This window comes from Micropterus salmoides, unplaced genomic scaffold, assembly GCF_014851395.1.
Source record: "Micropterus salmoides isolate LMB-PRFRI ecotype aquatic unplaced genomic scaffold, ASM1485139v1 Ms_hic_scaffold_9, whole genome shotgun sequence".
Classification (NCBI taxonomy): Eukaryota; Metazoa; Chordata; class Actinopteri; order Centrarchiformes; family Centrarchidae; genus Micropterus; species Micropterus salmoides.
Window position 1 is genome coordinate 33,763,792 of NW_024044681.1, and position 13,241 is coordinate 33,777,032.

At 39.8% G+C, this 13,241-nt stretch overlaps 1 protein-coding gene across 5 annotated transcripts in view; it reads right to left on the minus strand.

The window, feature by feature from the left end:
• Positions 1–13,241, minus strand: part of mark4a (MAP/microtubule affinity-regulating kinase 4a) — a 31,411-nt gene that overhangs the window by 9,269 nt on the left and 8,901 nt on the right. For all 5 annotated transcript variants that reach the window (XM_038708529.1, XM_038708525.1, XM_038708526.1 and 2 more), the window contains exons 4-11: positions 9,817–9,865; positions 9,361–9,426; positions 5,075–5,145; positions 4,924–4,980; positions 4,102–4,338; positions 1,444–1,563; positions 356–455; positions 77–186 (exon numbers count right to left, since the gene is read on the minus strand). In XM_038708529.1, the coding sequence (XP_038564457.1) occupies positions 77–186; positions 356–455; positions 1,444–1,563; positions 4,102–4,338; positions 4,924–4,980; positions 5,075–5,145; positions 9,361–9,426; positions 9,817–9,865 (810 nt within the window). The remainder of the gene's footprint in view (positions 1–76; positions 187–355; positions 456–1,443; positions 1,564–4,101; positions 4,339–4,923; positions 4,981–5,074; positions 5,146–9,360; positions 9,427–9,816; positions 9,866–13,241) is intronic.

Genomic DNA, 13,241 nt, shown 5'->3' on the forward strand with positions numbered 1-13,241 from the left:
AAGGTCAGTCTGGTTAGAATGTCAGCTAAATACCTTATATGCATAAATAAATATTGGGCAGATCCATATAACTCACATCGCCTTTGCGGCCCAGCAGTAAGTAGGTAGCAGTGACCTCGTTGTATTTCTGATTGAGCAGAGAGTCCTTGATTTCCTCTGGAGTGAAGCCCATCCCGACCATCACCTCTGAGGAACACAAACAACCAAATGTGAAAAGGTAAGAAAGGAGACAGTGATATAAAACATTGACCAGGTTAGTTATGATGAATAAATCTTGGTACACTTTTTGAACCAGAATGGCAGGCAGGCAGGCAGCCAAGCTGCAGCTGCAGTAACAGAGGCCCAGCTGACTCACCTATGCGAGCTGGGTCACTGTAGTCTTCAACTGGTTCTATATGGGGCTTCAGGTCGTCCCCCTCATACCCTGTATTTATCCACTTGTCCTTCATGACTTGCTGTAAACAAAACAGAAATACAGAAGAGCTTCAGTTGTGTTTGAATTTCATATGAGGTACAGTTCTCTCCAAAAGTATTGGAACAGTAAGGCAAATTCCTTTGTTTTTTTTGTTCACTGAAGACATTTGGGTTTAAGATCAAAAGATGAGTATGAGTTCAGAATTTCAGCTTTTATTTCCTGGTATTCACATCTAAATGTGTTAAACAACTTAGGACATACCACCCTTTGTATTAGACCTCAGCATTCTTAGGTGAGCAAAAGTAAAGGAACATATAATCTTAAAGTAAATAACATTTAATATTTGGAGGCATAACCCTTGCTTGCAGTAACTGCCTCAAGCCTGCGACCCATCGACATCACCAAACTGTTGCATTCTACATTTGTGATGCTATTCAAGGCTTTTTTATCAACTACTGTTGTTTTCCTTGGCCGACCTGTTGGACGTCTGTTGCTCAGTACACCAGTAGTTTCTTTCTTTTTCAGGACATTCCAAATTGTTGCGCTTGCTCTGCCCAATGTTTGTCTAATGACTCCAGTCGATTTTCTTTCTTTTCTCAGCTTGACAGAGGCTTGCTTTTCTCCCATAGACAGCTCTCTGGCCTTCATGTTGGTTTATCCTCTTTAACAGGAAATGCAGTCTTTATAGGTTTGAACCAAGGATGAAAACTTAGTCTAGTCATGCAGAGCTATTTAATGTTTGGACAATCAACCTAAAAGGCAGCATCTGGGCAACAAGTAACATCTGTCACATGTTCCAATAGTTTTGCTCACTTGAAAAATGGGTGGGTTCAAACAAAGGGTGGTATGTCCTGAGTTGTGAATACCACGAAATGAGAGCTGAAATTCTGAACTCCTGTCTCATACTCATCTTTTGATCTTAAACCCAAATGTCTTCAGTGAACAACAAAAACAAAGGAATTTGCCTTACCGTTCCAATACTTTTGGAGGGGACTGTACATTATGCCTTATGTGCTATGTGTTCTCACCTCTAGGGTGCAGCGTTTGGCGGGGTTGAGCACCAGAAATCGGCGAAGGATCCCCTCACAGTCTGTGGACATATAGAAGGGAACGCGGTACTTTCCCCTCAGCACGCGCTCCCTCAGCTCCTGTTGGCCACATCCATCACGTTACACGTACAGCACATTTCAAATTCAACGAGCCAAAACACAAAGCAGGAGCCAGCTGCAAAACCATCAGCTGGATGACATGTTACAAAAATCATGAACCGGGATCAAACTGTGAACGTTGCACCTATATGTTGTGCATCTTAACCACTCAGCTACCGGAGTACTGCTGCTGCTTTATATGCTTTTACTGCTATTTTTGAGACAAACATGGTCAAATCAAGAGAAGAACTAGAAGAAGAGAAGAAGGTACTTACACATTTTGACACACTAATAATTTTCCCAAGAATTCCCCACGCATAATCATCACTTTGGTTTATGTTGAACATTTAATTAACATATCCAACAACTACAACTATTTAACACCGAAACAAGATAAGACCATGCTGATGTAATGGTGTTGGTTGCATAAAAACGTAAATCCCCAGGTCCCTCACTGCAGGCAGTATTTGGCCTGCGGTCAGATTTGAGAGAGGTTAAATACACATTTGTCTCCACCCTCTGGTAGAGCTCTAGGGGGGAATTCATTGCCATCTCCTGGATTTTGGATATAAATACTATTTTAGCTATATTTAGCAGCAGGTTCTACTACAGGGTGCAATAACATTACAGTAGGAAAACAAAGACAACAAAGAGAATAATGCATTCAATGGTTCAGGGTGAAAAGTCTTTTGAGGTTGCCAGGGTCTGCCAACAGACACTAAGGCAAAACTGCATGAAAAGGATGAACTCACATTAACAGTGTCCTCTTCGCTCACGTTAACACACATGAAATACTAACGGGATCCTTGATTTTCATTGAGACACACATACGGAACATACTACATTGATCAAACTGTACACTGTTCCACACACACGTATACACAGAGACCAGTTTGCCTGATCTTGCTATCTGGCTGATATGGACTTGAGCACATGACATATGGCCCAACAGAAATTGAGCCACATCCAAATTAACAACATGCTGATTACCAGTTGACTATACCGCATCTCTTTTAACCATTACATTCCCGCAAAGATGACATCATTAGGTTATTTTTTTTTTTATACCAGACTCACTTGAATGGCTTTAAAGTCTAATGGGTATGGAACACTTATATCCCTGTCTGTCAACATGCACAAACTAGAATGCATACATTATACGGTAGATTAAATTACATACAAACTTAAATGCTGAAGAGATTTTCTGGTGACCGGCATTACATTTGAATCCATGTCTTGATACTAGTAATGCTTGTCTGTTATTTGTTAATTCAGTGGATGGAGTTATCTTTTTTGGAATAATTTAGAATGCAGCAATCTACAACTCCACCAATTTAAATTCTGTGCAGTTAATAACCGCAGCCTTTACATTGAAGTTTACCAAATTCAAATACAGCATACGTATGGCGTACAAAATGCTATCATTACCTTCTTTTAGAGCTTGACTGATATATTGCAGTACAGAAATGATATGTTTTAAATGGTTAGGAGAGAGTGATGCTACTTTCACAGTTTGTCCGACACAGACAACTGTTTATTTTCCACATGTAAAATGTCATACTCATTCTATATCTTGGCCACAAATCTTTAAGGCTATAAATCAATACTTTGATATAATAACAAAGGATCAAATAACTATGTGTCTATGTAAAACTTGCTGCTTGTATTGATGAATCCACAGAGAATTATCTGACTCTGGAGTTGAATTTAGCAGCTAAAGAGCCGCAGGAGTTGGTGGAGACCAAAACAGAGCTACAAGTGAGAGTAAATAATGGACTTAAATTTGTTGCCAGAAAAATAATTTCAAATGGATGCTTATGTTGCTCCTTATCTACTCATGTGTATACAGGCAACTGTTAGCTAACACGTTTACACATTTAAACGTTTAGGTTCAAAGGATCAAAAACGTTTATGTTATGTGTTTTTTATCAGCCAATGCATTGTTATTGTTTTTTACTGTTATTTTTATGCAGTTAAATATCGATACTGGCCACAAAAATCCCGAATCCAGATAACAGTAAAAGGAGAAAAAGGAGGAAGCCTGAGAAAAAGACAATGATCCTGGACTACATTCAAAAACCAGGATGCCATGTCTACTCTTCACACACTGAGCCAGCAGGATGCCACGACATCCCTGGATTTGATTCAGGCTTTATCCAACTACCCCAAAGGGCAGAACAGCCTCCAGGGAGGTTCTATCAAATTGTATTGCCACTACTACTGTAAACTGAATTCATCACATAATCTAACATTTGAAGCAAAGCAAACCACTCAGCCCCAAAATGATGCTCAATAAGGCACACTGTAATCTACATGGTTTTCACACAGCACAACAGAATGGTTCTGGAAACAGAAAGGAACAGAAAATATTACAATGTTCATTACAAATTACTTCTGGGGTGCAGATTGGTTGTTGGTAACTATGCATTTCAACATACTGTATGTAAACCCATTACTGTTACCATAACCCCCTGTGGCAGAACTCCTGCCTCTGAATGTACCCAGACAGACAGACAGTCCCTTCCCCCATCCACTTGCCTTCAGGTTCTGTCCATCAAAGGGCAGCGAGCCGCTGACCAGAGTGTAGAGGATGACTCCGAGACTCCAGACGTCCACCTCAGGCCCATCATACTTCTTGCCCTGGAAAAGCTCGGGGGCAGCATAGGGCGGCGAGCCACAGAACGTGTCCAGCTTGTTGCCCAGCGTGAATTCGTTGCTGAAGCCGAAGTCGGCGATCTTGATGTTGGCATCGGCATCCAGCAGAAGGTTTTCCGCCTGAGTCATACATACATTGATGCAGAGGAGCAGGAGGCAGGATGGACAGCAGGAGGCAGGGAGGACGGAGCAAGGGATGTATACAGAGAACAAGTTGGGGTGGGAATAGGAGGGGTGGGGGGGGGAGTGGAGAAAATAGTTGGATGGGGGAGGAGAAAGAGGAATGAGAAAGTAAGAGACAAGAACATGAGTTGTGATGAAGAAAAAAGAGGGCGAATGAGAGACCGAGAGGGAGGGGGGTGGCGCTTGTGTGTTGTCCAACAACACAGATAGTGGACGTGACTCATACTGTAGATATGTCACTGTGTGTGTTTAGGAATGTAATAATCTATTAGAACAGGAGCAGGCTCTGACTGCCTCCTACCCTTACCAGCTTGGAAAAAAAACAAGTCTCTCCACTCATCATTGCTTTACTAAGCGATTAAGATGCTAAAGGGCCCTTTTCACAGACAGAGATTAAGACTAGTCCCAGATTATAACTTTCTGTTCAGTGTAATCTGTCAGTGAAAGAAATGTCCTAGTCCCGGACTAGCCTTAATCCGCCGATTCTGAAAGCAGCCCAAAACATCTTCTGAGCTTTCTCACCTTCAGATCTCTGTGGACAATGTTCTTCGTGTGGCAGTAGTGGACAGCAGAAACGATCTGTGAACACGAGGAGACAGACAAAGCTGAAGTACTGGCAATTCAATTTGAGGTTTGGTACAATGTGGGCATCAAGAAGGAGGAGTCTTTGTACCTGTCGAAATTTGGCTCTGGCTTCAACCTCCTTCATTCTCCCATGAGACACGAGGTAGTCAAACACTTCACCTGTGAGTTTGCACAGCAGACAGACAGATAAGTCAGGTCATTAAGCCAGAAGCAGAGCAGCCATACATTATTTCATTATATGCTGCCGATATACACAATCAATTTCATACACATCAATGTGGTTATTGCTGTAAAGGTGTCAGCTTCAAAATTTCTCTTGTAGCCACGCAAAACACAGAATGCGCACAGCCTTAAAAGAATAGTTTGACATCCTGGGAAATCCTTTAATTTGCTTTCTTGAAGAGAGTTAGATGAGAAGATTGATTCGACTCATATCTGTCCATTCAATATAAAGCTGCAGCCGGTCAGCAAGCCCGGCTCTGTCTAAAGGTAACAAAATCCACCTACAAGTACCTTTACAGCTCACTCACAAACACGTCATATCTTGTTTTATTTAAGTTAGACAATGTACCGTAAGAAATAACACCTTCATCTTCAGAATTTAAAAGTTATATATATTTTAAAAGTACGAGTAACAAAATGCACCTCTGCTCAGTTCAGTAGTCAGGGGTTAGGCAGATATTGTTGTGGAAGTGACATTACTGGGTGTGTTTGCTGGCATTATGAGACTCCTCTATTTGTGCTACCGTTACACTACATTAACTATACCACAATTACCTCACTTTAATTTGTACAAAAGCAAAAAAAAAAAACATGATTACACAAAAAAGATCACATAACATTACTTTTTGTATAATTTTGTTATCTTCTGACAGAACAAGGCGAGTTTCCCTTCCTGTTTCCAGTATTTAATGCAAGGTAAGCTAATGACGAGAGTGGTGTAAATTTTCTCATGTCACATGTAATAAGCGCATTTTTCAAAATGTCAAGCTCTAAAAAAAAATACAAAAAAAATAATGAAATAAATACTGTAAAACAAAACCCACTGCTCACATATTACTACAAATCTATCAATATATATCATTAACTGTATAACATAAAACCGCAAGTACATACACCCATTATCCATGATGTCTAAATGTACTGCAGGTTTCATGTTATGCTGTCACATGTTCAGACCTGTACTGATTATTCAGATTTACACAACAGTGATATTTAAAAAAATAAAATCAAAACTCCGGACTACATCAAATGTGTGTGTATGCACCATTGTTAAACCTCCATACAGTAGATCATTATTCATCTTATATAAATTTGGTGTTATGGATTCAGACCATCTTTTTCATTGCTGCAGCATGAGCTTTCACTCTTGTTAATGACTGAACAGCTTTTCTGCATACAGATGAGGTGCAGTGGGTTGGGGTTGAATTTTAGATTTAATGTTATAAAAAAGCAGGTCCATCTCCAATGTTATTAATAGTTTCTTTGGACCCTCCTGTTAACCACCAATAAGAATAAGGAGATTTACAGGAGCTCTGACAAGGACTTGGACTGCGGGGACGATGAATACACGGCCGTTTCAGGCAGGGACAGGAGAGGCACCAAGCGGAGGAGAAGCAAGTTTATAGCAAGTCAGTTTGTAAGTAACGTTATACATCATCCATCGTGTTGATAAGTCTGCGAGTATTTGTTCTTGTGAAGACTTTGTTGTCTAGTCACCTTGCTGGTTGTTCCGACACATTCAGAATCATTAGTGCTCATCGTTAACAGGCGGCTCATTTGTGCCCCTTGTAAAATTGATATTTTATTAGGGTTTTGTATTTCTCTGTAATGCAGCAGATATTACTGATGACATTCTTTCTCAGCCCTGAAACTTAAATAAACAAACATAAATGAACAAAACAACAAAAGTTAATTAAATTATTTAAATCTTAAGTCAGGGCATCCCTAAAGAATAAATATGTTTTTTTAAATAAAATGGGAAGAAAAATATATATAAATCTGGGATAAGAAAGAGACGCTCTCACTAAAATACTATGACTACATTCCCCTTAAGAAAGATAATGTAACACCATTCCTTTCCTGTCCCCGCAACCCCTCACAATATATTTTTCTACAGCCCTTAGGTGTTGTTTTAATACCATTACTTTGTTGCTAGATTTTGGATTAACAGCGAACTGTTGCTGTATATAATACACACTTAACTAAATATAAAGATATCGCTGAGGTGACACCTAACAGCAGAAGAAGAAGAAGCATAGTACATTTTGGTTTTGGTCACGACTACCTCCTTATGGTCTTTTTATCTCTGACTTAAAGTAATATGGGCTTGAAAGAAGGCCACATTTGAAACAGTGTCTATGACATTTTCCAAGGTCACAGTGAGCAAACGATATGGTTTGGGCCAGAACACAGGCAAAAGGGATTGGTTACAAGAAATGGACACAAATAGAAACATAAAAGAGACTAATGGAAGCAAAAAGAAAGGGAGAGCCGCATTAGATGCAACGTGCTGGCATTACTCTTCAAATTGTGTTTAAAGTCAGTTTAAACAGCAGCGCTATTACTGAACTGAGGCTGCTCGGTTATTTATGTTGCGGCTCCATACTCTATTAGGTTTGAATGTAGAACTGTACAACACCTATTAGGGGAGAGTCCACAAAACATCTTATGTTGACTACATTGTCCCACTGTCTCTATGGATGGGCAAAGACTAAAATAACTATCTGGCAAAAGCACAGAGGCATAGAACTCCTAAAACTGTTAACAATTAATTGAACCCTATTTTAACAAACAACATGAAATGCATGGTGCAGGTGCCTTTAGGGTGTAACAGTGGAAAAAATAGTCCGTGTGCCAGGCGCATGATTCAATATGGTTGTATTTAGTCTCTAAATTAATCTTGGGTGTGTTTGGGCGTAACATGCAATAAACCAACCAGGATGCCATCTCCCATTACCTTTAAAAGCCAGGTGCGCTTATACCTTGCCGCATTGCTATTTAAATGGTGCATGAATGGCACATTATAAAAACTGTTTAAAAAAATACACATAAAAAACTGTTCCAGGTTATATATGCTCCTCTCCTCTATGTAACACCTGAATCCTCACTGCGCTGCATTTTTATAAACTATAATGAACTGGTCGTGGGTCACATCTCTGTCTTACTTGTGATTTTTTAATTGTGTGTTGTATTGAGGTATGAGTGTTTTATTTAATGATTTACTGTAATAATTAAAGATGCTGCTGTCAGTGCTTCTGACTGATCCTGTCTCATGTGTAAATGCGACGATTCACTCTATTTTGCCCATCCGCAACCCACCTGCTATAAATCTGATAATTTTTATGACCACACCCAAACAATCTGTAGATATAACTGTGATCTGCAAATCACTAGAACCCGCCTATGCAGACGCATCTTACTATCTGAATAATGCACCCTTTAAATAACAGGGAAACACTGCACCATTGACTTTTGACCAGGTTTCTGTCTGGTCAATGGCGAAATCGCTTTCTGCTGCTTCAAGATAGCAATGTACCAACAATTTGCCTGACCACACCTCATTTTAAGTCCAACACTCCCATGGGCGCACAAATGAGCGCAAATGCCACTTACACAACGTGGGCACTGGGCGTGAAACTGACAACTGCATCGGTTGGAAACTATCGATGATACTTGCGCTTCGCTGGGCGCCACTTTGCGGCAGGTGCAAGATGGGGCCCCACATTTTTGTTTAACACAGTGGAAAAAGATAAAGAAAAGGGTACAATGATTCTTCATGTGTCCACTTCATTTTGAGTTATTTAAATAAACGTATAGAGAACATTTAAAGCTAGAAAATAAAAATGATTATATGTCACGTTATTTATTGTTTTATTTTTATATTTATATCTGCACTGGCTATATCCTTACAATAATTAGTTTTGGTTGTACATATGTTGTGCTGTATGTACATGTTATTCTAGTAATAAAGTGAAAAAGGAAAAACTAAACCTAGCCGTTTTCCTTTGCTTCTAGTTGTTTCTGCTAAGCTAAGCCAGAGACTGACTCTGGTTTTACAGTATATTTTGCATACAGACACAGGAGTCTGACAGGAGGATTTTGATCTTCTCATCTAAGTGTCTGCAAGAATGTATTTTCCAAAATTTTGAACTTTTCATTTAAACTGTACTTCAGATATGGAGGGAAAACCCCTCAGATGTTTTACCCTCAGTGACTTTGTTTCACCACGGATTCAAATGGAGGAACTAAACTGTAGAATGACCCAAATACTGATTGCATACACGGAAAATTCCAACAGTTCCACCAAAACTTTAACTGTATGCATCATTTGTACTCATAGCATTTCCTGGACATGACGGCCGATATACCCACCTCCACTGGCATACTCCATGATCAGGTAAAGGGTCTTATCGGTCTCAATCACCTCGAACAGCTGCACTGTAGGCCAAAACAGAATCAGATTAAAATCAAATATATATTAAAAAAAATCCTGCTTATATTATAAATAATCATTTGCACATGTCTGTCTTAATACCAAGCAGCCTGCTGCTAATGCTGTGGGGGGTCTTTGATCCATATGGCACTTCAGCTTTAGAAAATTCAACCTTGTGAACTCTATATGGGCCCAGAGATGTCACTTGCTACAGTTCGTTCAATGAATGCTTTAAGCTTATTATTTTTATACTGTAAATCGAACTCATCACTGTCATTACATTATAACTAACATTATACTTCCGCCTGGTCACACACGGAAGCCAAACACACATGCATAGATACACACTCAACACACAAACAAAAAGCCCATTGAGATGTATGTATGTGCCTTACCTATGTTTGGGTGATTTAAGCCTTTCATTATTCGTACCTCCCGAAAGAGCTGGAAAGAAAAAAGAGAATTTTTCAAACTTGATGTTAGACAGAAATAAATCTTGTGTTGCAGCATGAGTTTAACATTTTCCCTCCACATTGCTATAAATATGTTTTTTAAGTGTAGCAATGAGGACATCATGTCCATGGCAAAGAATACATTTCCACTTTAGAGAACCATGTATGTTCTTTCGCGTTGAGGTGGGGTTTGTTATGTTCTGGCAGTTGACCCGATCTTTAGGTCCCTAAAATCACATGACAGCCTGACAACTCTCTGGGGTCATGTGAATTCTGGGACCTAAAGACAGGGTATGAAGAGTGTGACTATGTTCCTCCACACCCGTACTTAATAATAATAATAATAATAATAATAATAATCTTTATTTGTAGAGCACTTTTCAAAAACAAGTTACAATGTGCTTCAACAAGTGCAAAGACAACAATACAATACCCAAAAGAATACAAGCAAGTAAACATTGAAAAGACCAAAATACACGTTTAAGATAAATATAAAATAAGTAAAATAGAATAAAATAAAAGGGATAAAATAAAGTCAAATAAGATCGGGAAACGCTCTTCTATAAAAGTATGTTTTAAGAAGTTCACTGACTCAGTCGACCTGATTTCCTCGGGCAGGCTGTTCCAGAGCCTCGGGGCCCTGACAGCAAACGCTCTGTCCCCTTTAGTTTTCAGTCGAGACTCTGGAACAGACAGCAGACCTCTGCCCGAGGATCTCAAGGTATGTGCTGGTGCGTATGGGACTAAAAGGTCAGAAATAAACAAGGCGAGAGGCCATGAAGAGCTTTAAAAGTGATCAATAACATTTTAAAGTCAATTCTAAAACACACTGGGAGCCAGTGTAATGAAGCTAAAATGTGATGTGGTCATATTTCTTTGAATCTGGTTAAAAGCCTGGCAGCTGAGTTCTGGACAGTCTGGAGTTGATCAGTAGATTTATGGGTTAAACTAGTGAAAAGGCTGTTGCAATAATCCAGGCGTGATGAGATGAATGCGTGTAAAATGGTCTCGGTGTCCTTAAAAGTTAACATAGATCGAATTTTTGCTATATTTCTAAGTTGATAAAAACATGATTGTACAAGCTTTGTGGTGTGCTGCTCGAAATTTAAATTACTATCAAACCAGACACCAAGGTTCTTTCCAACAGGCTTAATCTGATTTACTAGGGAACCAGCAGATGGCAGTATATATTTTGCCATCTGCTGGGACCCGATGACCAGGATTTCTGTTTTGTCTGAGTTCAGCTGGAGGAAATTATTTGACATCCATTTTTTAACTTCACAAAGGTAGTTGTTAAGTGAACTCAGCATTCCAGGGTCTGTGGATCTGATGGGCAAGTACATTTGTGTGTCATCAGCATAAATATGAAAAGAAATACCATGTTTATGGATAATATGTCCAAGGGGAAGCAGATACAAGGAAAATAAAATGGGTCCTAAGACCGGCCCCTGAGGCACACCATATTTAACTGGACAGAACGAAGAGACATAGTTGTTTACAGACACCAAAACTTCCTATTTGACAGGCAGGATGAAAACCATTCTAGGGCAGTACCAGAGATCCCCACCCAGTGCCTCAGTCTGTCTAACATGATGTTGTGATCAATGGTGTCAAAAGCAGCACTAAGGTCCAGGAGTACCAGGACTGAGCACATACCTTCATCAGCAGACATTAAAAGGTCATTGGTGACTTTAAGCAGGGCAGTCTCAGTGCTGTGGTACTTCCTGAAACCAGACTGAAACTTTTCAAATAATTTGTTATTTTCCAGTACAGTGAGCAGCTGTTTGGACACAATTCTTTCTAGAATCTTTGCAAAAAAAGGCAGTTTTGAAATTGGTCTAAAATTTTGTGGGAGGGAGGGATCTAAACCAGGCTTCTTTAAAGGCGGGTTCACACAAGCCGTTTTAAAATAATCAGGGAAACAACCAGTAGATAGGGAGCTGTTCAAAACAGAGATCAAATGGGGCCCAACAGAATCCATTACTTTCAGTAAAAACTTTGTAGGTATTACATCAAGTGGGCTGGAGGACACTCTCATTTGTGATACTGTTTTTAAAAGCTCAGACAAGTCGATGAGATAAAACTGGTTAAGACTCTCTTGTTGCTGGTGAGGGACCTCTGAGTAAGAGGCCGTGGGGGTAATAGAGGCTCTGACTGACACCATTGGTAAAATAAGATAAAAACAATTCACAGTCATCATTACTTCCAGCTGAGGCGATTTTAATATTCATCAACATGAATATTAAAATCGCCACAAAGAACAATTCTGTCATAATTTAAAACCAGAGTAGATAAAAATTCAGGAAGTTCTAATAAAAATCCTCCAGGCGGTTTTGGGGGGCGATAAATTATAACAAATATGATAGGTTGCAGCCCTCCAAGTTTAAGAGTGAGAACTTCAAAGGAGTTAAATTCATCAAAGCTTACTTGATGACATTTAAAATTTTTCCTATACACGCTCACTAACCCACCACCACGACCACTGACCCTCGGTTGACTAAAACAATCATATTGAGGCGGACACAGTTCAGCTAGCTGGCTATAGTCATTCATTTGCAACCATGATTCAGTTAAAAACATAAAATCTAGATTTGCAGACAAGATAAAATCATTTAAGATAAAAGTCTTACTTGACAGAGATCTCACATAGAGAGCCATTTGAAATGAGTTTGTTTTGGGTGTTGAGTTGGTGCAGTTGTCCTAATCCTTAAGAGATTACTATTATTTCTGTGTGGGATGTGCACATTTCGGTTTACTGGTCTATGCGTGATGATGACAGGAATAGAAGTCTGTGGAACAGCGCTGGGAGCAGACGGCTTTACATGCCAGCAGGTGGAGACAGTTGTTTGTGGCAGTGAGGCAGAGATCTGTTCAGTGAGCGGTGGTGTGTCCAGGTGTGCTGCATCAATGATTAGTCATTCACGTAAGTCATGTGTGGACCGCACCACATGCTGTATGTGCGCAGCTAACATTTCTGAGCCCCGTTTGTTTGGGTGAAGTCCGTCTGTCTTAAAAAAAGACATTCTTTGCCAGAAAATATTAAAGTTATCAATATAACACACACCGTGAGCCCTGCAGACGGACTGGAGCCAGTCGTGGAGTCCAAGGAGTCTACTGAAGCGGCCAGCACCGCGACCAACTGTGGGAATGGGACCGGAGATAAAAACGGACTTTCCACACTGCTTTAAAAAGTTAAAAAGAGGGTTAAAATCTGAATTGAAGAGCTGTGTCATTTGTTCCCACATGGACTATCACTCTTGTGATGGAGGACGGGAGCGATGGCATCAGGTCCTGGAGTTTTTTTTAAATGTCAGCCGTGGTGGCACCAGGGAGGCAGTGAGTGGTAGCGTTAAAGAAACGGATGTTTC